The sequence below is a fragment of the Polypterus senegalus genome, chromosome 9, assembly GCF_016835505.1.
Source record: "Polypterus senegalus isolate Bchr_013 chromosome 9, ASM1683550v1, whole genome shotgun sequence".
Lineage (NCBI taxonomy): Eukaryota > Metazoa > Chordata > Cladistia > Polypteriformes > Polypteridae > Polypterus > Polypterus senegalus.
In genome coordinates this window covers 41147953-41173869 of record NC_053162.1, presented here as the reverse complement: position 1 = coordinate 41173869, position 25917 = coordinate 41147953, and the positions used below count along the sequence as shown (strand labels likewise).

General features: G+C 38.7%; 1 protein-coding gene across 2 annotated transcripts in view; it reads left to right on the top strand.

Annotated features, from left to right (window-relative positions):
* The window catches only part of cpne2 (copine II), a 291680-nt gene that overhangs the window by 239021 nt on the left and 26742 nt on the right, over window positions 1-25917 (top strand). For both annotated transcript variants that reach the window (XM_039762970.1, XM_039762969.1), the window contains exons 13-14: window positions 3326-3377; window positions 4195-4328. In XM_039762970.1, coding sequence (XP_039618904.1) covers window positions 3326-3377; window positions 4195-4328 — 186 coding nt within the window. The remainder of the gene's footprint in view (window positions 1-3325; window positions 3378-4194; window positions 4329-25917) is intronic.

Below are 25917 nucleotides of genomic sequence, written 5' to 3'. Positions count from 1 at the left end.
TTTGCAGTACTAGGCTGTTGTACCGTGTTAGCCATTATGAATGTAGTGAAAAGTCAAGCAAAATGACACATTTTATTGGATAACTAAAAAGATTACAATGTGCAAGCTTTCCAACTAATTTGCACATAGTGATTGTTTCATACCACTGCATGTGTAAGGCAAAGGTAAGTATAAAGGGTCAGAAAACTGATAAGCTCTAATAAAATTAGTGCAGAATTTTGTTTTTAGTTCTTCAGCATAAGTGTAGCCTTATTGACTTGTTGCTTGTCCTACGTCTTCTGCTGTACAGCAAACTATAGAAGCATGTGAGGAATCTGCAAAGCTTTGTGTGGCAGCATGGCTCTTTATGAATATTTAATCCTGCTACTGTATGCCTTTGCCATATAAATGTTTTGTTGAAGTACAGTAATCCCTCGCTATATCACGCTTCGACTTTCGCGGCATCACTCTATCACGGATTTTATATGTAAGCATATCTAAATATATACCTCGGATTTTTCACTGGTTCGCGTTTTTCTGCGGACAGTGGGTCTTTTTATTTCTGGTATATGCTTCCTCAGTTGGTTTGCCCAGTTGATTTAATACAAGGGACACTATTGGCGGATGACTGAGAAGCTACCCAATCAGATCACGCAGTTAAGTTCCTGGGAGCTGATTGACTCATCGATGGAAAGCAGCATTCTAATTCAACGAGCGAGGAAGATAAGGAACAAGAGGACCCAGCACAGGAAGAAGACGCCGGCCTAACTCTCAAGCGTCTCGTGACCATTCTACGAATAGCAAAAGATCTCCAGACATCGTTTGAAGAATGGGACCCACAAATGATTCATTCTTTGCAATTTAGAAATGCTCTTGACAATGCCACGGAAGTATATAAAAACCTCCTTGCACAAATGAAAAAGCAGCACCAGCAACTGCCCATCACGATGTTCCTTACCCGCAAAACACTGCCTAGTACACCTTCAGAAGAAGAAGAATTTCCAGACGACGACGGCGGTGCTACACAGTCGCCTGAAGAGGCTCCTTTAGAAGAGCTGTAACGCTCTCCTTTGTTGTGCAGTAACAATTATCTCATCATTATCGGACAAGTCGTCGTGTCATTGTTGGTGAGTACCCATAACTAATTTTCTATGTACTTATTAATACATGTACGTACATTTAGTGTAACTGTACACACATTTTATATAATTTTTCTTGCATTGTACATCTTTATTGCTGGTGGCATGTCTATCGTAATGGCTGTAACGTGATATCGGAGACGCTTGATATCTTTAAAATAACATTTAGGTTTTATTTATATTTACATGTCGATTTTTCATTTATTTTTATATTACCTCATCAATTACAATGTGTTTAAAACTGTATTACTTATTAAATAAAACTCCTCAATGATATACAATATGTATGTATGTGCGTAGTATATGAACAGTTTGTTTACATACATAATTTCAACGAATCTTACCTAATATCTAAGAGAATATAAAGGATTTATGCTGTATAACTGTGCGGGAAATGTTTATAAGAGTGTTGGAGAATTTGTAAGGACTTAAAATATATAAAAAGAACCATATAAACATATGGTTTTTACTTTGCGGATTTTCACCTTTTGCGGGGGGTTCTGTAACACAACCCCTCCCCCACGATCGAGGAGGGATCATTGTACAGCATATTTATTACATACTGTATCTCTTTTCTTAGCCAAAGTTTATTTCCATTTGGAACTTTTATCAGAACCTCGTGTCAATCCTCAACGTGTTTTTGTATTTCTTCAGCTTTTAGTGTATGGTATTACAACTGTCACATTCAATACATTTACCTCCCCCAATTTACAGTTGGGTTCAATCAGTACACTTTTGGTTATACTCCTTTAAGGCTGTATTTTGTAATCCATGTACTGGCAGTTTACTGTGTATTCTGTTTTTGCTAAAGACAAATTCATAAACACTGAATTTTTCCATAATTTGAAGTAAAGCTTGGCTGTAATTATGATATCAGCTGGACAAAGTTACTTGTAACATTAGCACAGCATGTAACACAACAGGACAAGAAGCTCAGCATAGTACGTTGATCCATGAAAAATATCCAGAAAGTGCACTTTACCACGCAAACATTATGGGTGAGGTAAACAGAATTGTAGTTGACAGGAAAATAAGAGGTTAGTGTCATTGGCTCAGCCTTTTTTGGGCCCAGTGTTCAAATTTCATCTTTCTTCACCACAAATTTCAATTTTTTGGTAGACTGTGTTTAATAACAGGAAGATGCAAGTTAAGTGTATCCAGCTAAGACTGCTTTCATATAAATGGAATTTTAGATTTTAAATATTTGCTATTAAAGTACAGTACATGTATTTCAGTCCAATAATGAGCAGTAGTTTTGCTCTTATACATCTACTATACATCTACCACTACTTAACAATTTTAAAAGCCAATTCTTTAAATGGTGCTTTCCTTAATTGTAACTTTATCTGTTATTTGAGAAAGGTTAAATAAATGTTGATCAAAGTAACAAACTCCCAAGATCTTGTTCTAATTAACATTTTTCAGTATTAACCCAATCTCAAGGGCCATGTGAGAAAGAGTGTGCCCTACCGTCAACTGGGTTGTTCTTGATGTTACTAGGGTTACATTCTGACTTCCACAACCATGAACTTAATTAAACAGCTTATGGCAGGTTAAGAACTGGATGGATGGATCATTAAATACTAGCAGGTACAGTAAGATTAACTTCTGACTGAACAACTATTCTTTATTTAGCTTGAAACAAAGTAAGAGGTACCTAATGCAAATGCTAACTCATTCAGTAACTAAACTGCATTGCAAAGCAAACTAAAGACTTTAAAAAAGAGGTTGACCTGTTTAGAGAAATCCATTTTACAAAGTAAAAAAAAAACAAATTCAGAATTCATTTTATATGTTAAAAAAATTGAAATGTTTATTTATGAGCAGCATAATGGAACAGCAGTTAGTGATGCTGCCTTTCTACAATCATGAGCTTGGGTTTGACTTTTTTTCTGGGTCATTGTTTCCTATTGTCCACTTGGGTTTTTTCTGGGTCCTGTGCTTTTCTGCTGCATTTCAAATTCATACTCATTATATTGGTCGGCAGCTGTTAATTAGTGTTGTGTAGGAGAATGTGGCAGTGTTGAAGTTATTTCTAGCATGCACCCATTGGTGCAAAGAGTACCTCTTGCTACTGTATATGCAACACTGTAATGAAAATACTTGAACTCAGCTTTTGTTAGACTGGATCAAGCAGTTTTGGGAATGGTGTGTAATGCTTAATTGCCACTGTCTGACATATGCTACTGCATGTCTTCTACTTCCAGGTATCACATGAATTTGCAATCAACTTTAACCCAACAAACCCCTTTTGTTCAGGTAGGTACATTGACTTAAGAGATGCCATAGTGTTCAGGGCATTGGGCCATGGTATCCTCTGGAATTTTCTGGTACACCAACAACCCTTGAACTCTGATGTATGAAAATATACCCAACCGCCTGCCATTGCCAAAAGATAGCAAGACTTCAATTCTTTATTCATAAGAGTCCCTGCTGCCATCCAATTGTTTTTTTCCATCTGTAATTGTATAATTTGGCTAATTGTTATTACTTTTATGTTTCTGATAAGCTCTAACTCCCTAATAAAACTTTCTTTTTACCATGTGACATACAAGGGACAATAAAGAGTAATTAATGAATGAATTAAGAATGACTTGTTCAAAGCTGCTAGAATTGTACCACACAACACTAAGTAAATCCATTATAATTCCTTATGGTGACACAAATAAATTTGAACATGTCTAAGGGGTTTAAATGCATTTGTAAGAACTGACAATCACTGTAAAATTGAATTTTTTATTTGATATATTTTGTTAATACCCAAGGAGAAATTGTCTTTTTGCATGACAGTTTTGGAGGTCAGAGAGCAAGTTCAGCAATTGTACAGCACCCCCTAAAATGTATTTTATATAGTAACACAGCTTGTTACATTCTTATTAGACCACATATTGTAAATATTATTTATTCCCCATTATATATATTCATGTTTGTTGGACTTTGGGAGACATTCACATTTCTTCTTCCATCCAAAATGCAGTATTTCATGTAAGATTACAAAATCACAGTTGTTGCCCATTATTATAAAATAATTTCTGTTTGACTGAGTCGGTTGCTGATTTTTTTTTTTCCTTTCCAGGTGTTGAAGGAATCGCTCAGGCATATTCTTCCTGCCTTCCTCATATACGGTTTTATGGGCCAACAAACTTCTCTCCTATAATTAACCATGTGGCTCGATTTGCATCGCAGGCAGTGCAACAGGAAGTGGCAGCAGTAAGTAAAAGGAGTATAAAAAGGTTCAAGTAATACAGAAGTGATTTTAAGAGCAACTGCATTTAGATAAGTAAAAGATTAATTTTACTCTGGACTAAATGAGTGGGACCCTATTTCTAATTCACATTTCAAGTATCCCCTTATTTTCCATATTAAATATTTTTGACTCTATATAACTATAATTGCATGTTTACTTGATATTTTTTACAGTCACTGTTGGCAAATCTCATGCAAACATCCAACTGACAATAATAAATAGTATCGTTTGATCTGCCATCTGTCAGAACTGTTTTATCTTATGTTCTGTTATTAAGTTGAAAATTACATATATTGAATATGAAAGCTAAAACATTAGAAGACATTTACTTTATGTTTACCAAATTTTCATTTACATTTTAGTAATTGCGGGGTATTTTTTATATGATTTATTTAAATATATATATACAGTGGTGTGAAAAACTATTTGCCCCCTTCCTGATTTCTTATTCTTTTGCATGTTTGTCACACAAAATGTTTCTGATCATCAAACACATTTAACCATTAGTCAAATATAACACAAGTAAACACAAAATGCAGTTTTTAAATGATGCTTTTTATTATTTAGGGTGAAAAAAATCCAAACCTACATGGCCCTGTGTGAAAAGTAATTGCCCCCTTGTTAAAAAATAACCTAACTGTGGTGTATCACACCTGAGTTCAATTTCCGTAGCCACCCCCAGGCCTGATTACTGTCACACCTGTTTCAATCTAGAAATCACTTAAATAGGAGCTGCCTGACACAGAGAAGTAGACCAAAAGCACCTCAAAAGCTAGACATTATGCCAAGATCCAAAGAAATTCAGGAACAAATGAGAACAGAAGTAATTGAGATCTATCATTCTGGTAAAGGTTATAAAGCCATTTCTAAAGCTTTGGGACTCCAGCGAACCACAGTGAGAGCCATTATCCACAAATGGCAAAAACATGGAACAGTGGTGAACCTTCCCAGGAGTGGCCGGCCGACCAAAATTACCCCAAGAGCGCAGAGACAACTCATCCGAGAGGTCACAAAAGACCCCAGGATAACGTCTAAAGAACTGCAGGCCTCACTTGCCTCAATTAAGGTCAGTGTTCACAACTCCACCAGAAAAAAGAGACTGGGCAAAAATGACCTGCATGGCAGATTTCCAAGACGCAAACCACTGTTAAGCAAAAAGAACATTAGGGCTCGTCTCAATTTTGCTAAGAAACATCTCAATGATTGCCAAGACTTTTGGGAAAATATCTTGTGGACTGATGAGACAAAAGTTGAACTTTTTGGAAGGCAAATGTCCCGTTACATCTGGCGTAAAAGGAACACAGCATTTCAGAAAAAAGAACATCATACCAACAGTAAAATATGGTGGTGGTAGTGTGATGGTCTGGGGTTGTTTTGCTGCTTCAGGACCTGGGAGGCTTGCTGTGATAGATGGAACCATGAATTCTACTGTCTACCAAAAAATCCTGAAGGAGAATGTCCGGCCATCTGTTCGTCAACTCAAGCTGAAGCGATCTTGGGTGCTGCAACAGGACAATGACCCAAAACACACCAGCAAATCCACCTCTGAATGGCTGAAGAAAAACAAAATGAAGACTTTGGAGTGGCCTAGTCAAAGTCCTGACGTGAATCCAATTGAGATGCTATGCCATGACCTTAAAAAGGCGGTTCATGCTAGAAAACCCTCAAATAAAGCTGAATTACAACAATTCTGCAAAGATGAGTGGGTCAAAATTCCTCCAGAGTGCTGTAAAAGACTCATTGCAAGTTATCGCAAACGCTTCATTGCAGTTATTGCTGCTAAGGGTGGCCCAACACGTTATTAGGTTCAGGGGGCAATTACTTTTCACACAGGGCCATGTAGGTTTGGATTTTTTCTCCCTAAATAATAAAAACCATCATTTAAAAACTGCATTTTGTGTTTACCTGTGTTATATTTGACTAATGGTTAAATGTGTTTGATGATCAGAAACATTTTGTGTGACAAACATGCAAAAGAATAAGAAATCAGGAAGGGGGCAAATAATTTTTCACACCACTGTATATATATAGGAAATTTTGCAGAACATAGCAATCTAGGATTACCTAGCATGCTAGCAGATGGTGCTTTTTAAAAGATTGTATATTTATATCCATTACCAAACAAGCTTGAAGGTTGTAGGGGCTCTAGCCTTATCATGCCAACTTCAGACACAAAGTCAGAGCCTGTCCCTTGAAGAGTAGATTCACACACACATTGTAACATGCTCATCTATAGGATGTGTGAGGGAAAAAGGGGAAATTTAAAAATCCCCAAGCATATACAGGAGGAATATAAGACAGAAGCACTAACCACCTCCCCATTGCTTAGTATCAAAACATTCAAGAGATGTCAAAAGTTATTTATAGCTTGTTTAATGATAGTCAGAAAAAAGTACAGCTGTATATAGTGTTTGAGCATGACTTTAGATTTGAAAAACATCATACTTTTTGCTGATGGGCCAAACTGATGGGAGGCTGCCTAGCTTCCCTCAGCCTAGGAAAAGGAAACCACTGTGTGTTTAAATGTCTAATTTTATCATTTGCATGCGACTTCAGGCTTGTCAGGAGGTGAGCTTTTTACTGGACACTACAATCCATACATAACTACCATTCTTCAAGGAAAATCAAAGAAATTCAGGAAATGACAGTCAAGATAAAGACAGATGCAACCTTAGAACTGAGATTCTTCAAAAGATTTAAAGAACTTAGAAATATCTTAAAAATCTGTAATTATTAACAATTCCAATTATTTAAATTAACTTATCTATTAAATATAATCCTACAAATACATTTATTTCAGCTGTACATTTTAGTATTTTTAAATGTCCAGAGAACTGTCATGATATGAATTTAGTATATTTTGTGTCTGTCACCATGGTTGTGTGCAGGAAGTTGCACTTGGTGATTAGTGGGTTGCAACTAAATTATGAAGGATTAAATGGCTACTTTAGGTACAATGGGTTTTGAAAAACACTGATGTCTGAATTTGCTCAAGATGCCCTATTTCAGGGTTTTCATAAGGTCAGGGGCCTCATGTATAATGCGATGCGTAGAATTCACACTTAAACATGGCCTACGGACAAAAACAGGAATGAATGTACTACAAAAAAATCCAGATGCATAAAACTGTGCGTATGCCAAGTTCCATGCACTTCCCCTGTATAAATCCCAATGAACGTGAAGTTTAACACACATGCACATGCCTACAGCCCCACCCCAGCTCCTCCTAGAATTTAGCATATTTTAATATGCAAATCAATATAAATATCACCTTCCGTTCAGGTGTTAAAAGACAACGGCAAAATCATGTGGAAAAAAAGAATTTCAGCGAATGCAAAGTGGAGCCAAGGAAAAATTTACTATTTGTTGGCTTAAGCAGTGGTATAAGCAAGAAAAGGAAGTTATGGAGTGATACAGCGCGGCAGAGACACTCGAAAGTTCAAGTTCAGAAAATCGCACAGTTCCGGAAATAAAAAGAAGCAGTCAGATATCAAAGTCGAGGTGACAAGGCGAGACACAGCCCACCATCTGTTTATTCTGTTTCAGACAATATTACAAACAGTGACCCCCGTGCCAATGACGTGACTCCATGTGGTGATGGTGCTGCTGTCCCCGATTCATCTTCAGATGCTGGCTGCACATACACCTATGCCTTAGAAATTGCCTGGTGACCATTTGGCCATGTGCTGACAGATGCTGTTCTGGAGTCACATAATACGATAGTGGATCCTGTAAGAGATGTGGCTAATGAACTAAGAAATATATGGGCTGTACTATGTGATACTGACCACAATTTAAATGAATTTGTTAAACAAAATGCTGCATTTGATTACCTTTTTTTTTACATTCTAATATTTACATTCAAACCAAGTTGTAACACTGTCTTGATTTGGCTCATCATTTGATGGGCCATGGTCAGGTTCGTCATACCACATCGTAAGGCAAGCCTGGACGCTACATGCCTACACAATGCGACACAATTTCTGTGCACTATAGAGCAGCACATTAATAGAGTGGAAATGCATTCTATTTACATGAGTAAATTCATTCTCTGAAGGCGCCTTTATAGTATAACAGATCAATTTCCTTCTCTTTACATGCCTATTCGAGGTGACTCGCTATCTTTAACACTAGAATTACCAGAGCCTACGAAAAAACTCGTAATTCCGTCCCACCTTAAACTACTTCTTAAATCCCTTCACACCTCTCCGCCAGCGTCCTTTGTCTTCTAAATGTGCTGATAAAGAGAAGCTTGGAGCAGCCGGCTATTCCATCCCCCCACCAATTTAGAACGTGCACGAACTTCAGCTTGATTGAGTATCTGGGAGTGAAGTGGAGTTTTAGAGTGGAAATAATAGACCGTTATTTGGAACACACGTATTTCATGTCTGTTCAGTTTCTACAGTAATCTGTGTCAACACATTGTTAAAACAGAAACGTTTTTTTATATTCTAGTAGTAGATCACAAAATGTAGGCATAAACTATATAATGTATGAAGCCTGAAGTCCAAATAGCAAAGAAACATTTTCACAAAAATAACACAATTGCGCTTTTATTCAAAAATATAACTGCAGAAACAAAAAGCCGCCTTAACATGCGACATTGACACCAGTTTACTGTAACTGCCTCCGTGGTTCAATAGACTTAGCCCCCGCTTGGGAATCAAGGGGTCACGAGTTCGATCCTGCGCCCCTCCGTTTTGAGAAGTAAACTGCTCTTATTCTTACTGTTTTAGAATAAAAGCATACATTTGATTTCAGTCTATAACAGCCGGTGCAATTTATGAGCCTTGTAAAGGTTAGCTTTTTTTTTTTTTATTCACTTTTCATTCTCTCAGTCGCGTTCAGAATCAATCCATACAACCCCATCTGACACGGCTGTTTTCACTAAAGACGCGCTATAGCTCTGCAGTGTACCATGATGCATACTAACGCCAAACACCCCCCCAGCCCGGGGGTTCTGACACACAAACGCTGGCGAAGCTGCCTTCTTCGTATCTCACCGTCACTTTGTTTTCTTTTTATTCAGTTTTCTTGAGTGTCCCCGCATGTTGCTATATGCTTTTTCTTTTGTACTCCAGGACATGCAGAGGAAAGAATGGTAAAGACCAGTAACTTCGGCACTATATGCAATCATCAGACACTCCCCATCTGCCCGTGTCGTTCAAACACAGGAACATATATTGGTGTAAAAGTATAACAAAAGTACACTTTTATTCAAGTTTTCTTCAAGGTAGTGGACTACCGTGAAAATACGTGTAGCTTTACGGCAAATTTACTTTTTGTATATCTCAACATTTTTTTGGGTATGCACTGTTTATACCCGAGGCTCCAGGTCAGGTCAGCATGGGGAGGATGCACTGGTACTGTGTGTTGCCGCACCCACCACACGACGAAACAGGATTCCTGGTTGGCAACCCCCCAGGCAGCCATGCGGTCCACACCCACCCTCCGGAAATTACTATCTTTCACAGCCAGGTGTCATGTGGGTGTAGCCGCTCGAGTCCTGTGAGCCAGATCACTCTTGGGTAATCATGCCACATGGCTATAGTGCCATAGCTGATGCTCCCTCACAATGCAGGTAATGTACCTCATTCGGGACTCCATGATCAAACGCTCGTTCATCATAAAGTCAAACCAGAGGTACTCAAGGATTCTTCAAAGAGACACAGTATCAAAGGAGTCCAGTCTTCGTCTCAGGTCACTGGATAGCGTTCATGTCTCGCAACCATATAGTAAGACAGGAAACACAAGGACACTAAAGACTTGGACGTTCATCCTTTTTGATAGATATCGGGAGTGCCACACACCCCTTTCCAACAACCTGATGACCTCCCATGCTTTCCCAGTCCATCTACTGACTACATAGGAAGAGTCACCACAGACAAGAATGTCGCTGCCGAGGTAAGTAAACTTCTTAACAAGGTCGAAACTGTCTCTGCAGGCAGACACACTGCTGATGGCTGTGCCCAAGAGGTCATTAAAGGCCTGGATTTTGTTTTTTATCCAGGACACTTGCAAGCTTAGACAATCAGACTCCTTGCTCAGTCTCTCGAGAGCACTGAGCCTCCATAGACTCAGAGTAGGTCACAGTATCCTCAGCAAAGTCAAGATCAGTGAATCTTTTTTCACCAACAGATGCCCTAGAGCTGCTGGTCCCTACGATTTTGCCCAACACCCAGTCCATGCAAGTATTGAACAGAGAAGGCGCAAAAACACACCACTGATGAACCCCAGAATCAACTGGGAAAAATGCAGAAGTTCTACCTGCAGTCTGTACAGCACTCACAGTACCAGTGTACAGGCCGGCCATGATATCCAGCAACTCTAAGGATGATCCCGTGAAGTCTCAGGATGTCCCACAGGGCAGCTCGATCAACTGAGTTAAACACTTTACAAAAACTAACAAAGACTGCAAAGAAACTCTGCTGATATTTGCATTTGCGCTCCATGAGAACCCTCAGTGTCAGGATGTGGCTAATGGTTGACTTCTTAGGTGTAAAACCAGGACCTTACCTCGGAATGAGAGTAGTGCTGTTCCCCTATAATTGCCACAATCTAGATGATCCCCCTTCCCTTTCCAGACAGAGATGACAAGTCCCGTTTTTTTCAATTAGTTGAGGTTGATCTCCCAAATGGAAGCAGATTACTTACAATGCCAGGAGGACAGCCTTACCACCCCACCACCATGGAGAAGTTCACCCCAGATACCACAGATCCCTGCAGCTTTCCCTAACCACAGCTGATTCACCACCTGTGCAATCTCACTGAGATTGGGTGGTTCACAGCTAATTGGAGGATCAACCTCAAGAAATGTGGACCCAGAGATATCCAACATCCTAGCCAGAGGATCAGCTTTAAACAGCTGCTCAAAGTAGCCAGCCCAGCAGGTCACAACTACATCCATAAAGACTGTTCCATCAGCCACCCTGACTGCAACTCTCTGAGGAACAGATTCAGATGTGCGTAACCTGTTAAGAAATGTAATAAATTAGAAGTACATAATAACAAGAATAGCTGCATAAATATTTCAAATAATAAAATGTATGCTTCAATTTAAAATGCTTAAAGTGTAAATATTATTGATTGTAAAAATTTGTAATTTTTCACTCACAGACAGTAGTCCATAGAGGGCTAAATGCCTATTAAGGGATAAAAAATCTAAAATAATATAATCGTAATCACTGACCACCATTTTCTGTAAAGATCTACAGTATTTAATCTAGGATATTCTTCAAACTTTGTGATTTGATCAATTTGCCCTTTTCTACTCAGTTCATACTCTGTGTTTCTGTCCCCTATGCTTATTTTGTCTAACAATATCTTTTCTGAAACTGATCTTCCTTGGATATTTTTCTGAATGCAAAGGGATATCACAAGTGTCCTAAGTATTGCACAAGATGTTGCTTTCTACTGGAAACAGACTTTAGACTGATGAAAGGGTAGGTTAGTTAGACGTTTTACTCTAGTTATGGTAATAATTCTGATGAATAGAATTACATACTCATTTGTTGCCATTGAATATCTGACCCAGAAGGCCATTATGTTAAGGTGGTGGATAAATGAATGAAACTATACAAATGTTGCCTAATGATTGCGCAGATAACTAGTTCAATAGAGAAATTATAGCAGATTTTTTCTTTAATTCCCTAATATGTACAATCACAAAAACATGATGGGCGAAGACTTCAGTTGTATACCAAACCAGAGATTTGATTGATCTTCTTTAATTACAGTGTTGCTGTATAAAACTGGCTAAATAACTTGATTTTTTTAATCGTACATTTTTGACCCATGGAGCTTTCCTTCTAAAGTGCAAGTAAACACCAATAATACATCTTGCAGTTATGGTGCTTAGGACAATATCTTTTACTAACTATAAACTCAAGTTGTTACTGTCCTAAGGCAAGTAATATTTCAAGTTCAAAATATTTTATTCTAACTTGCAAAAGGCTTGTGGCTTTCTAGTTAGTCATAATTTATTGTATTGAAACCATAAGTATAAAATGCATACAGTATGCAAGTGAAATCACATCATAATATTGTATATCACACAAAAGTAAACATCCCACAACTATGTATTTTAGAATGCAAAAAGAAACCAAACAACTTCATTACATTTGTAAAGATTAGTTATGTGATACAAATAAAATTGTACCAAGCACAAGTAAAAGCATATTTACAACAAAACTCCAGTCTTGGCACATTTCAGAACTTTGTCTTTCCTGAAAATGAAATTTTTTTTTGTTTTTGTAAACTTTTAAGCAGTAATGTGAAATGTTTACTTTTCCTTACTATTGTGGAATTTAGCGAGCCCCGACACAGACAGACAAACCACAGAAGTCCCAACACAAACATTTATTTTCTCCTTTTCAGCCTTTACATACAGTGCACAAATCACTCCAATTAGGCCCAGTCCTCTCTTTCTTTCTCTCTTATCTGCCACCTTCACTCCTCCACTCGCAAGCTCTGTCCTCCACCTCCCGACTCCGACTCCCTGAATGGAGAGAGGCGGCCCCTTTTATAGTTCACCTGGATGTGCTCTAGGTGCTCCCTGACGCTCTTCCTGGCAGCACTAGTGTGGCGGAAGTGCTGCAGTCCAAGGCTCTGGGATTGTCCAAGCACCCCCTGGCATTGGCAAAGGTCCCCAACAAGATTGAGTCCCGCAGCCCCGATGCAAACCAGGTGGGCTGCCCTATCGTGTCCTGGGTAAGGTATTGATGCTTATATGTCCTCTCATCAGAAGGGCGTCACGATCAGGCAAGGCCCGCAGCCATTTGCCACACTGTAAAAGCACCAAAATATCTAACATATTTTTCAGTAATGAAGTCTAAGATTTTCTTTTGATGAAATGTTTGTAGGTGAAGTATCAGAAAGGGACCCTTCTGCAGCTTACCTGAGTCCTACATGATTCTTTTGGCTTTTTCACTGACTTGATTGTTGCATATGGATAGAAAACACATTTGCATTTCCACTCATGTTAAATCTAATAGGTATCCTTTTCTTACCAACTCTGAATGCGGCCTGTGTAATTAATCAGCACCATGTTCTCACTTGGATTTTTAATGTAGTAAAGTGCTACCCAGTTGTGACATGTTAGTGCATTTGCAAGCACATGTACTTTAGCTACAAATACTTCTATGTATCCAGAGTTCTGTTCTCACTCAACTTTATGTGCTAGCATAATTTATTTCACTCAATGCTGATTTCATTTCTGTGGCTGTTGATAGCTTTCCTAACTTACTGCAATGTCCCAGAAAGGATAAGCTGATAAAGATGGAAGACAGCATTAAAAGAGATGTGAGGCAGAGTGTATGATTGTGATGAGCAGAGTGGTACATAGGTTTAATTGTTTGGCAATTTATTATTAAATAAATTCTGCTTTCTCAACAGATATTTCTGGATTTGTGGTGGATGGTAAAACATGCTGTGTAAATGGTATTACTATGCCAGGTTTTCATTGACTACACAGAGACTTGGCAGTTACTATAATGTATTGAATCAGCACAGCATGATTTCTTAAGAAGTAAATATTTACTAGGCATGCAGTAGTCTGTTATACCTGAGGATGAATTCTTCACTGTGTTACCCCAAAATCAAGGCTTGTAAGCAAAGAGTGGAACAGCATCTTGTCACATTTGACTGTTTGTAGGAGACATTAAAAAAAAAAAACAGATTGCATCAGCTATAATAAAGTTTATTTTGGATGTGCTAAAAAATTTGTCAAAAAATAGTTACAAACAAATGCAAATTAAAATGAATAAATAGCATACAAAAATAACAAACATATACAGTATATACAGTATATATAATTAATAGAGAAGTAGAGTCCTTATACACTATATAGAATTGGCTTTTAAGTCTCTTGAAGATGAATTTGATAATTAGGTCAGATGCCCGGAGGGACAGAGAAAAAAGTAAAAAACTCCAGTCAAGCTGGAGAAAAAAACTAAATCTACTTAGTCCTGAACAGGGTTGTAGGGGGTGCTGTAGAATATCCTATCTAGCAAGGCAGGAACAAACCCTGGACAGAACACCAGTCCATCGTAGGGCAAACACACACAAACACATATCCCAGCCATACACAAGGGCCAATTTAGTATCGTCAATCCACTACTCCTGCACCCAGAGGAAACCCACACAGACACAGGAGGAACATTCAAACTCCACACAGGGAGGACCCAGGACACAAACCTTGATCTTCTTACTGTGAGGCAGTAGCGCTACCACTGTGTCACTGTGCCACCCAATTGGTAAAGTATTTCATATTTTTGGTTCATAACAGCAAAAGGCTGCTTCACTGTTTTTTTTATGCTTTACTCTTGGAATAGTAAGCAGACCACTATTAGAAAATCTAAGATTATGACTTGGAATGTAAGGGCACAAGCATTCCAAAACATATGGGGAAGCAAGATTATAAAGGAAGCTTTATATTTCATTAGTAGTATTTTAAAGTCAATTTTAAAGGACACAGGTAACCAGTTTAACAATGCTAAAACTGATGAGATGAGCTCAGTATATCTTTTTCTGGTTAAGATTATTGCTACTCCATTCTGAATTAACTATAACTAATTGATGTCTTTTTAGGTAGTCCAGTTAGGAGTGCATTACTGTAATCTAGTCAAGTAAAAATAAAAGCATGTATTACTCTTCTAGCATCTGCCAATATTATAGGAGGTCTAACTTTTGCAATGTTCCTTAAATGGAAAAATGCAGTCCTAGTAATATTATTAATGTGCAATGTAAAGTTTAGGTCAGAGTTCATGATTACACATAAAATCTTTACTTATACCTTGACTTAATGCTAAGGGATCAAGTATATTTCTAATACTGACATTATTAGCTGATGGTGTAATAACTGGACAAGAAACCATGATGAGATTGGATTTAGAAAGTTAAGGATCAATACAATTTGCTATATCTTTCACACCAGAATTATTCTTATAGTCCACAAGTTGTGCAAGCTTTCAGTTTTTCCTGATCTTCTATACAGAGTAGATTATCAACAATATACTCTGATTCTCCAGACCACTAGGCTTTATACAAAGAGAATCCTGCCAAGACAGTACAGTGTAACAGACACAGAAAAGTATTATACTTAGTTAAAGTATGCAACACATCTAAAAATTGAATCCACGATGCATGTTAGGCCAAATATAGCTCATATTAGATACAAAATCATATGTTTCTGTTATTCCCTAGTCATTGTGCATTTAACTGCTTCCAAAGCTAAGCATTCCGAAACTTTGAATAGTGAGTTATGGAGATCATCTGTTTAATATCAAGGGCTACATGCAAATAACAGTGTCACTCAGTAACAATTTTGTCAACACTGGACATTATATTACCAAACTTGTAGCCACAGTATTAGGCCAACATTACTGTACTAAGTACCTACTCCAAAAAGGAGAAATTGCCATTTGTTTCAATGGAGTCTGTACAGCTTAAGATGAAAGAGGTCTGTTTAAATATAGTGTGTTTATGCTCGATATTGGGGTGGCATAGGTGGGTGGCAGTGTAGCAGAGCAGTCCCAGGGTGTTGATGATGGAGTTGGTGAGACCACATTCACGTGCAGTCATGTGCTATTCAGCCAATTTACTTATTTGTGCTCCAGGGTGTGTAATTAGACACCTTCACCTACATAAGCATAAATGTAGCATAAGCATAATAGTGAGGGATGGATTGAAAATAAACCAAGGGCAACATTGGAAGAGTGAACCAACACAGTAGTGAGGAAGCAGAGTGATCAGAGACCAGGGGCCTCATGTATAACACTGTGCGTAGAACTCACACTATAACATGGCTAAGCAAAAAAGCGGGAATATATGTGCGCACAGAAAAATCCAGATGCATAAATCTGTGCGTTTGCCAACTTGCATGTTCTTCTGCTACATAAATCCCGATCAGCGTGAAAAGTAACGCACGTGCCTGCTGTCCCGCCCCAACTTCTCCCAGAATTACGCCTTTTTGAATATTCAAATCAATATAAATAGCCCTTAAGCTCAGCCTTCTGTGAAGAGGCAATGTCAAAAGCAAGAGGGAAAAAAGAAGAATTTAAGCGAATATCTAGTGGAGGCAAAGAAAAACATACTATTTGTTGGTTTAAACAGTGGTATAAACAACAAAAGGAAGTTGATCGAGTGACATAGCTCAAGCTCAAGAAGTCACATATCAAAGTCGCCGTGAAAAGGCAAGTCGTAGCCCACCGTCTGAGGGTCATATGAAAGCTTATTAGGGTACTCAGAAATCGCAACACAATCAGCTTTTTAATAGACGTTAAGCCTTCTGTAAGTTTAGAATGCTGATTCTTCAAAACTTTTAAGGAACATTTAAAATATCTTCGTAGTATGTGTTTAATTATTCTATCCATCTATCCTTCCAGTGTCGCACCAGCACAAGTAAGAATACAGTGTGAGACAAGAACAATCCATGAACGGAGCGCAAGCTCCTCGCTAGCGCTGTGGCACCGTGTCCTGGCATGTTTAATTATTAACAATATAGATTATTTAAATGAAGTTAAAGTTTTATCTGTATAATATAATAAACATATTTTGCTCCATTTCATCTTAAAAATGATATCGTCATCATATGTAAATACACGCTTTATAAAGTGGCTCAGGTTGTGCAATATTATAACTGTAGTGCAAGTTTACAGTGAGGTAATTGTACTTATAAGTACAAAGAGTTCTACAAGGAGCACTTGATGGACTAATTGAGTACGTTTGAAGTTCTTGGGATGAAACTGTTTCTGAACCGCGAGGTCCTTAAAGGAAAAGCTTTGAAACGTTTGCCATGTGAGAGCAGTTCCATAGACAGCATGGCTGAGGCAGCGTGTGCTTGATGCTGTATACCGATAATTCTCTTTCTCAGCTTCTGTAGATCTTTGATTCCCCACTCAGATACAGTGATATAAATACTCTGAGTGGTGCAGTGAGAGTAATATGGATAAAGATGATCCGCAGTGGCAACCCCTAACGGGAGCAGCTGGAAGAAGAAGAAGGTGCAGTGAAAGTAACAACACTAAAGCAGCTATGGTATTTAGAATAGTTTGACCATTCTGAGTCTGTTGAGAGTTGTTGGTTTGTTCTGTGGTGTGAGATTTAAATAAAAAAAAATACATTTTGCTCTTAAAAACTTGGGTTTTGGTTGCCGCTAAGGAACCGTGTGGGAATTTTTAAAGCTTTTTTTCCCTTTAGAAGGGTTTTTTTTTTTTGCTTTTTTTTCGCCCGCACAAGAGCAAAAGTAGCTGGGTGTTTGGAAGTGTGCTTGGAAAAGTTATTTGTACTTGTTCTTTTTCTTGTTATCTGTATTTGAATTAGCATCGAGGAGGCAGGGTAGAAAGCAGCAGTAACTGATATAGGCATTTGTAAATAAATAACCGCGTCGTCATAACAGGGATTCCTTAGTTTAAAGGAAAAGAAAAAAAGGCCGCGGCTGACTTCAAAGCAGTAAAGGTGGAAACTCAGTAGTGCTCAGGTAAGCGGCCTGCGTTAAGACACCGATCAGGCACAAGGAGCAGTAGGAGCAAATAAGGTAGTAAAGTTTTATTTATTTGTTTATTTTAGATTAAACAGTCCTTAGCGGTCCAGAGGCAGAACAGTTAAGTGGGCGGCAGCGTATTGGTTCATTAATACGGGGGAATACAAACAGTGCGAGTGGAGAGCTTATAAGTAAGAAGAGAGCAAAGTTAGGAGAAGAGACAGAGAAAAGTAAAGTTAACCTCATAGAAAGGCAAATAGCAGGCAGCTGAGAGGGAGAACAGTACAGGAGCTTAAGGGGAAAAGGTGTAAAATATCTGTAGCAGATCTTAGTGTTACCATTTAAGTTAAGGAGCAGCTGAAAGAAGAAGAAATTTAATTTTAAGAAAAAAAAAAAGTTAAGGCAGCTTAGTAATCCCAAGTCAAATTTTAATAATGAGGCCAGTGCAATGCAAGTCCTGTTGGATGTTGGACTTTTTAGATGATGGTTTGGAAGAGCCAGTTGTCTATGAGGGCTACATCTGCAAGAGATGCCAGCTGATCCAGCACCTCGAGCTCAGGGTCGCTGAACTGGAGGAGGAGTTGGCTGACCTGTGTTGTAATAGAGAATTGGCGGACTTGGCCCAGGTGTCCTTTAGAGATAGTGTGCACCCCTAAGGTGGCGGGAGGAGATTCCAGACCAGACAGGTAGGAATAGGTGGGTCACGGTCACAAGGCGTAAGGTAAAGGGTGCACACTGTCCGGGGGCATCAACCCCAGAATTAGAAGTGTCTAACCGTTATCATGTCCTGGCGGAGCTGGACGGTGACTCTGATAATTCTGAGGTGGTAGGCAGGGTTGAGGAGCCCCAACGGGCCACCTCAAAACCAGTTCCCAAAAAGAGAGAGGTAGTGATAGTTGGGGACTCAATCATTAGGGGGATTGAAGCGCAGGTGTGCTCCAGAGAGAGAGAGTCTCGCACGGTGTGTTGCCTTCCGGGAGCACAGGTGGGAGACCTCCCCTGAAAGGTGGATAGGCTCTTGGCCAGAGCAGGGGTGGATCCAGTTGTCATTGTCCATGTTGGAACAAATGACATACATAAGGGTAGTCTGTCAGTTCTGCAATCCAAATTCAAAGAGTTAGGTACCAAGCTGAGGAGCAGAACTGACAAGGTAGTCTCCTCCGAAGTTCTGCCTGTGCCACGTGCCAATCCAGTTAAGATTGAGGAGATTAGAAGGCTTAATGCGTGGCTCAAATCTTGGTGCAGGGTAGAAGGGTATAGGTTTATGGGGCATGAAGATAGGGCCATGAATAAGAAAGTTCAATATGGCGGACGTTGTCGACCGTTATGACCGTTACGCATAGAATTTCGAAATGAAACCTGCTTAACTTTTTTAAGTAAGCTGTAAGGAATGGGCCTGCCAAATTTCAGCCTTCTACCTACACGGGCAGTTGGAGAATTAGTGACGTTTGGAAAATTCAATATGGCGGCCGACAATGGCGTCATACCACCGAAATAAGTACGTACATCGGTTTTGGTTAGCGCAGGGAAGCCGCCTACAAAATTTCGTGAAGATGGGGCCATGAATAAGAAAGTTCAATATGGCGGACATTGTTGACCGTTATGACCATTACGCATAGAATTTCGAAATGAAACCTGCTTAACTTTTGTAAGTAAGCTGTAAGGAATGGGCCTGCCAAATTTCAGCCTTCTACCTACACGGGAAGTTGGAGAATTAGTGACGTGTGGAAAATTCAATATGGCGGCCGACAATGGCGTCATACCACCGAAATAAGTGCATACATCGGTTTTGGCTAGCGCCGGGAAGCCACCTACCAAATTTCGTGAAGATGGGGTCAGCCTTCTACCTACATGGGAAGTTTGAAAATTGGTGACGTTGGAAAATTTTATATGGCGGCCAACAATGGCGTCATACCACCGAAATAAGTACGTACATCGGTTTTGGTTAGCGCAGGGAAGCCGCCTACCAAATTTCGTGAAGATGGGGCCATAAATAAGAAAGTTCAACATGGCGGACGTTGTTGACCGTTATTGACCGTTATGACCGTTACGTGTAGAATTTCGAAATGAAACCTGCTTAACTTTTGTAAGTAAGCTGTAAGGAATGAGCCTGCCAAATTTCAGCCTTCTACCTACACGGAAACTTGGAGAATTAGTGATAAGTGAGTCAGTGAGTCAGTGAGGGCTTTGCCTTTTATTAGTATAGATATATATTGGCGTGGCCACCCTGCAGTCCTTGCTTTTCTTTCTCCAAGTAACCGATCGCCACACAATCAGCTCTGTAATAGATGTTAAGCCATACGCACCATTTATACATGAGGCCCCTGGTGAGGTGTTCCAGACACGTCTAACCGGCAGGAGGCCCTGGGGAAGACCCAGGACACACTGGAGGGACTATGTCTCAGCGGCTGGCCTGGGAACGCCTTGGGATTCCCCCGGAAGAGCCAGAAGACGTGGCCAGGGAAAAGGAAGTCTGGATATCTCTGCTCAAGCTGCTGCCCCCGCGACCCGACCTCGGTTAAATGGAAGAGGATGGATGGATGGATGGATGGATGGATGGATGGACAATGTGTTTTTAAAGTAAAAGGTTCAAAATATTAATGTAATAAGTTTTAAAATGTGAATATATTCAGCTAAGAACAAAGAAAAAAATCTAAATCTTTGTGTACATATTAAAAGAAAAATGTTTGGCTGCCTGGAAACATGTTTGTTTCACACATTCGCAAATAACTGCTGTGAACACAAGTTTTTTAAAACAGACACAATCTTTAAATAACATAACATTCTTACATCCACATACAGTAATCTAGTTCCAGTTTAAAATATATACATACATACATATATATATCTATCTATATATATATATATATATATATATATATATATATATATATATATATATATATATATATATATATATATATATATATATATACTGTGGACTATATACTGTGGCCGCAAGGTGGAGCCCCCGAATGCCAGCAGGGAATTATGGACAATGGAGTTTTTATCCACAGCCCTGCTGGGTACCACGGGGGCCGCTAGAAGACTAAAACACTGCAGGGAGGAACAATGATGGTTTGTCCTACAACCCGGAAGTGTGTTCTAGTCACATGAACAGAGGAAATCACATGCTTCCGGGTGGAAGAGGAGGAGTTTTCATCTGACCCCGAAGTGTTACTAGTCACATGGACAGAGAGAGAAAACACTTCCGGGTCACGGACTATATAAAAGACTGTGGGAGATTCCAGGGTTGAGCTGAGCTGGGTGGAAAGGTGGCAACGCGGCTGGGAGTGGAGGATTGATTGTTTATTAGTGATTGTTTATTTATATGAGTATTGTGGAGAGGAGGGTGCTTTGTGCACTGAATAATTATAATATCTGGTGTCTGGAGTCAAGTCTGAGGGTTCAAGGGGACGACAGCGCCCCCTGTCACAATACATACGCATAAATATATATACATTGTGGTAGATAGGGGGCACTCTCGCTCCCTTGAACCCCTGTCCACGACTCCAGACACCAGGTAAAAGTCCAATCTTTTTTTTCCCACCCCTGCCATGGATTTAAAGGGTGTGCTTCAGGTAAGCAGAGATTGTGGTATATAACAGTGAAAAATAATAAATTACGGCCTCACTGAGTCTGCCAAGACAAATACTAATCCCGGCAGAATGTGCACTTTCCCACCTATAATATTCCTCATACTCATTCCTTCCTCTGGACTCTCTTTATATTACCAAGTGAGCCCTTGCCAACACTTATCTTCCCATCTACAAGCTTACTGGTCTGGTGCCTGATAAGGGCTTTTAAGCCAGGATCAACTTTTTGGGTCATCTAAACATTATAAATGCTGCATTATAAATGCTGCAGGAGGCCATGCATAAGCAAATGGGTCTTCACACTGCTACCTGTCTTAATATTGAATTCCACCCCCCTACCTGTTCCTGAGGAGTTTTTGATTCCTGGGCTCACAATATTGCATCGTGGCATAGCACACACTGTCAGTGGGGAGTTGGTATTGCTTTCAGTCATATTACTGCCAGTAGAGTTGCATCCAAAGAATCATACTGTCCAACTCCAGCACTACTCCATTTTAATTAGTCTTAATTAACATTTAGTGGGCAGTGTTGGGTATTATAAAAGCAGCACCTGTGACATGGTGTTGGGCAAGACTATTTCACAACCAAGAATTAAGCATTGCATTTCACTTGACGCAATATGTCTTTATTTATTTCAAAAGAATAACTATACTATCTTTGGTATTATGCTTTGTAATGGAGGGGACTGAGCTTATTGAGCCCAACAGATATGTGTTTTTGCTATGCGTGAGAAATGAAAAGATTTTGTAACCTGGTAATATTCAGATGCTTTAAAACACCACTGTCACAGATGAAAAACTTGTTTGTCATTCATTAGGAGAAATTTGTATTACATAATTCCTTTGTGTTCATGTAAGTCATACATAATTATATCTGTCATGCCCAGAATTATTGCACATTCATCAGTGAATCATTACATTTATGGTCGATTGGTAAACTGTCACAAGGAAACTGCTCTGCAGTACTGTTCAGAGGTTTAAGGAGATGTCCCCGCTATAAATGGGCATGATTGACTTTATGATCAAACCGATTGTGGCAGGGTTGGGCTGGCCAGTGCCACTGCATGCTTTTGAAGCCGTCATGTGTGGGATTTCAAGAGAAACTCAGACAGCAGAAAAAAAGCAGAGCTGAATGCGGGAGATAATAACATCTCATTACCGTGTTTCTGTTGCAGGGAGATGAATGCAGAGTGCATTTATTCATAATTGCATACTGTCATTGTACTTGCTGTAACATGTTGTTTTAATGTGCTTCAAAAAATTATCTTTTAATTCATTGATGTAAAATCTTTTTATTGCCTTGAGCAAATGTGTTTAATATGGTGTAGGCTGACAGTACTTGAAAAGAACATACTGCACAATCCATTTTCATTTTACAGTGCATCTTTATTCAGTTACCTAAAACTGTCATGAGGTTTAACTGTACATTGTATATTTTAGTTTGAAGTTAAGCAGTCATATTCTCATGTTTAACACCTCTTACAAAGGCAATTAGCCCTGAGGATATGGAGAAAAAAAATACAGCTATAAATGCTACCATATACCCATGCCTTTTCAGCACTCCGTACACCTGGAACATTCTGATTCTAACCTTTTCTTGCCATATTCTTTCAGTTTTTTATAATTAAGTTGTACTGTTCTGAATGATAGCAAAAGATATGTTAAAGAAACTGTTAATGAATATAAATGTATCACAGTGACGGACTGGTAAACAAAATTGTCATTTCAGTGAAGCTAACAGAAATTTATATGTAGCCAAGTGTCAGATGAGATCATTACTTAAAACATATAGGAAAACAATAAAGGCAGAATTTGTTTTTGTTTGTTTAAAGTTGTAGGCCAGTATATCTCCTAAGCAGGTCTGTGGAAGAAATTTAAAACAGAAGCCTTGAAGATCTTTCTTCTGAAGACTGAAGTAATGCTTGCAATAATTTGCTAACATAATGCTCTTAGTTAATTATTAAATATTGATATTATTTGTGTCTGCCATTCTGGAGTTAATGACTTTCAATTCTTATAACTTTTAAAAATGATACCACATTTGCATGCCACATATTCTTAATTCCATGATATTACCTTCATTGTTTATTTATATTTTTAGAGTGAATGGAGTCCAAAATTAAACAACCAATGTAAATTCATATTAGAGCAGCAGCAAATGAATTTTTGGATAACCAACTGTTCAGGTGGATATAAGAATGATTAATTGGCTTACTAGGAAATTATGGCTTGTAAATTACCCCACAGGCTTTACCTATATTTTACTGTGAAAGTGTGTGTTACCTAAGATAACAAAAATTAATGCTGTATTAGCAACATGAAACATGCTCTTAAAAATGGCGGTTTTAAAGTCATCACATAAAAGGATATCTTGCATACGAATCATTTTCTTTTTAGATGCATCCTTATTAAAGTACAAATTAAATTAAGATTGCTGAAGATTATATATATTTTAAGTTCATAGTTTGTTAATGATTATATTTTAGGCATTTAGTATTTAGACTATATTGGCAATAGATATCTCTTTTTTTTTTAATCCTAAAATGCTGCTGCTTGCGTGGGGGCTTGTTTTGCTTTGGACATGCTCTGTCTCTGGGCATGTCAGAGGACTGGGACTGTGTGAAGTGAGGTCCAGCTTCACATGGGGAGGCAAAATGGGAGGGTTGAGGGTTACGGGGGGGGAGAGCAAGAGAGCAGGCTATATCTATATCAAATCTATCCTTTTAATCTTGTAATTATAACTACCAACATAACAATAGGCTGCATGGCAATAACTCTTGGGGAAATAGGAAATCAAGGTTAAAGCTGTCTCACTTCCAGTTAAGACTATAAAATGACATCAAAAATTCTGAATCAATGCCTCCATGATGATACAGTTAACTTTGTGAGCTGGAATGTTAAAGGCCTGAATCATGAATTAAAGAGAAAGAAAGTACTCTTTCACCTAACAGGTTTAAACGCTAATATAGTATTTTTACAGGAGACCCACTTACTAAGCAAGGATCAGTTCCGGCTGCAAAAGGACTGGACTGGCCAAATGTTCCATTCTAGCTTTACAAAGAAAACTAGAGGTGTGGGAATTCTCATACATAGAACATTTTGTAGCATCAGATGTAGTATTGGATCCTGAAGAGAGATATGTGATGATCATGGGCAACTTATTTAACTGTAAAATGATTCTGATAAATGCTTATGCACCTAATGTCGATGATAAGGAATTTATACAAAATTTATTTGCATCCATTCCCAATGTGAACACTCATAAAATTATAATAGCTGGGGACTTTAATTGTGTTTTAAATCCTCTCTTAGATAGGACTTCTATCACTTGGGGGTTGACATCAAACACTGCAAAGATAATTACAAAGTTTATAACTGATCACAACTTATCAGACTCCTGGAGGTTTTTAAACGCAAACTCAAGAACATATTCTTTCTATTCACCAGTAAATCATTGCTACTCAAGAATTGATTATTTCTTTATAGATAATAATTTCTTGCCTATGATTAAATCTTGCAAATACGATGGTATTGTTATTTCTGACCATGTCCCTCTGATCTTGGAGCTAAAGTTATTATGCCTCACACACTCACCTCGCAAATGGCGTCTCAACCCGCTTCTATTAGCAGACGAGAATTGTACAGAATTTATATCCAAACAAATCAGTTTCTTCCTGGAGACAAATACATCCTCAGAGGTCTCTGCAGGAATACTCTGGGAAACTCTAAAGGCCTTCTTAAGAGGACAGATTATTTCATATCTTTCCCACAGAAATAAATTAGTTGTGTTCCAGAACCCCCCGCGATAGATGAAAATCCGCGAAGTAGAAACCATATGTTTTTATAGTTATTTTTATATATTTTAAGCCCTTATAAACTCTCCCACACTGTTAACATTATTAGAGCTCTCTAGACATGAAATAACACCCTTTAGTCAAAAGTTTAAACTGCACTCCATGACAAGACAGAGATGACAGTTCTTTCTCACAATTAAAAGAATGCAAACATATCTTCTTTTCAAAGGAGCGATGTCAGGAGCAGAAAATGTCAGAGAGAGAAAGCAAGATAAAAGCAAACAATCAAAAAATCAATACGTGCTTTTAAGTATGCCGAAGCACCGCAATAAAGCGGCATTTTGTAGAGGAGCGTCCGTATCCTCTAGGCAAACAGCCTCTGTGCAAACAGCCCCTCTGCTCACACCCCCGACGTCAGGCCCAGAAAATGTCAGAGAGGGTGAGAGAGACAGAAAAAATCAAACAATCAAGCACCGCGCGGGAAGCATATCTTATATCATTGAGGAGTTTTAGTTAATATGTAATACATGCTCTGATTGGGTAGCTTCTAAGCCATCTGCCAATAGCATCCCTTGTATGAAATCAACTGGGCAAACAAACTGAGGAAGCATGTACCATAAATTAAAAGACCCATTGTCCGCAGAAATCCGAGAACCAGCGAAAAATCCGTGATAAATATTTAG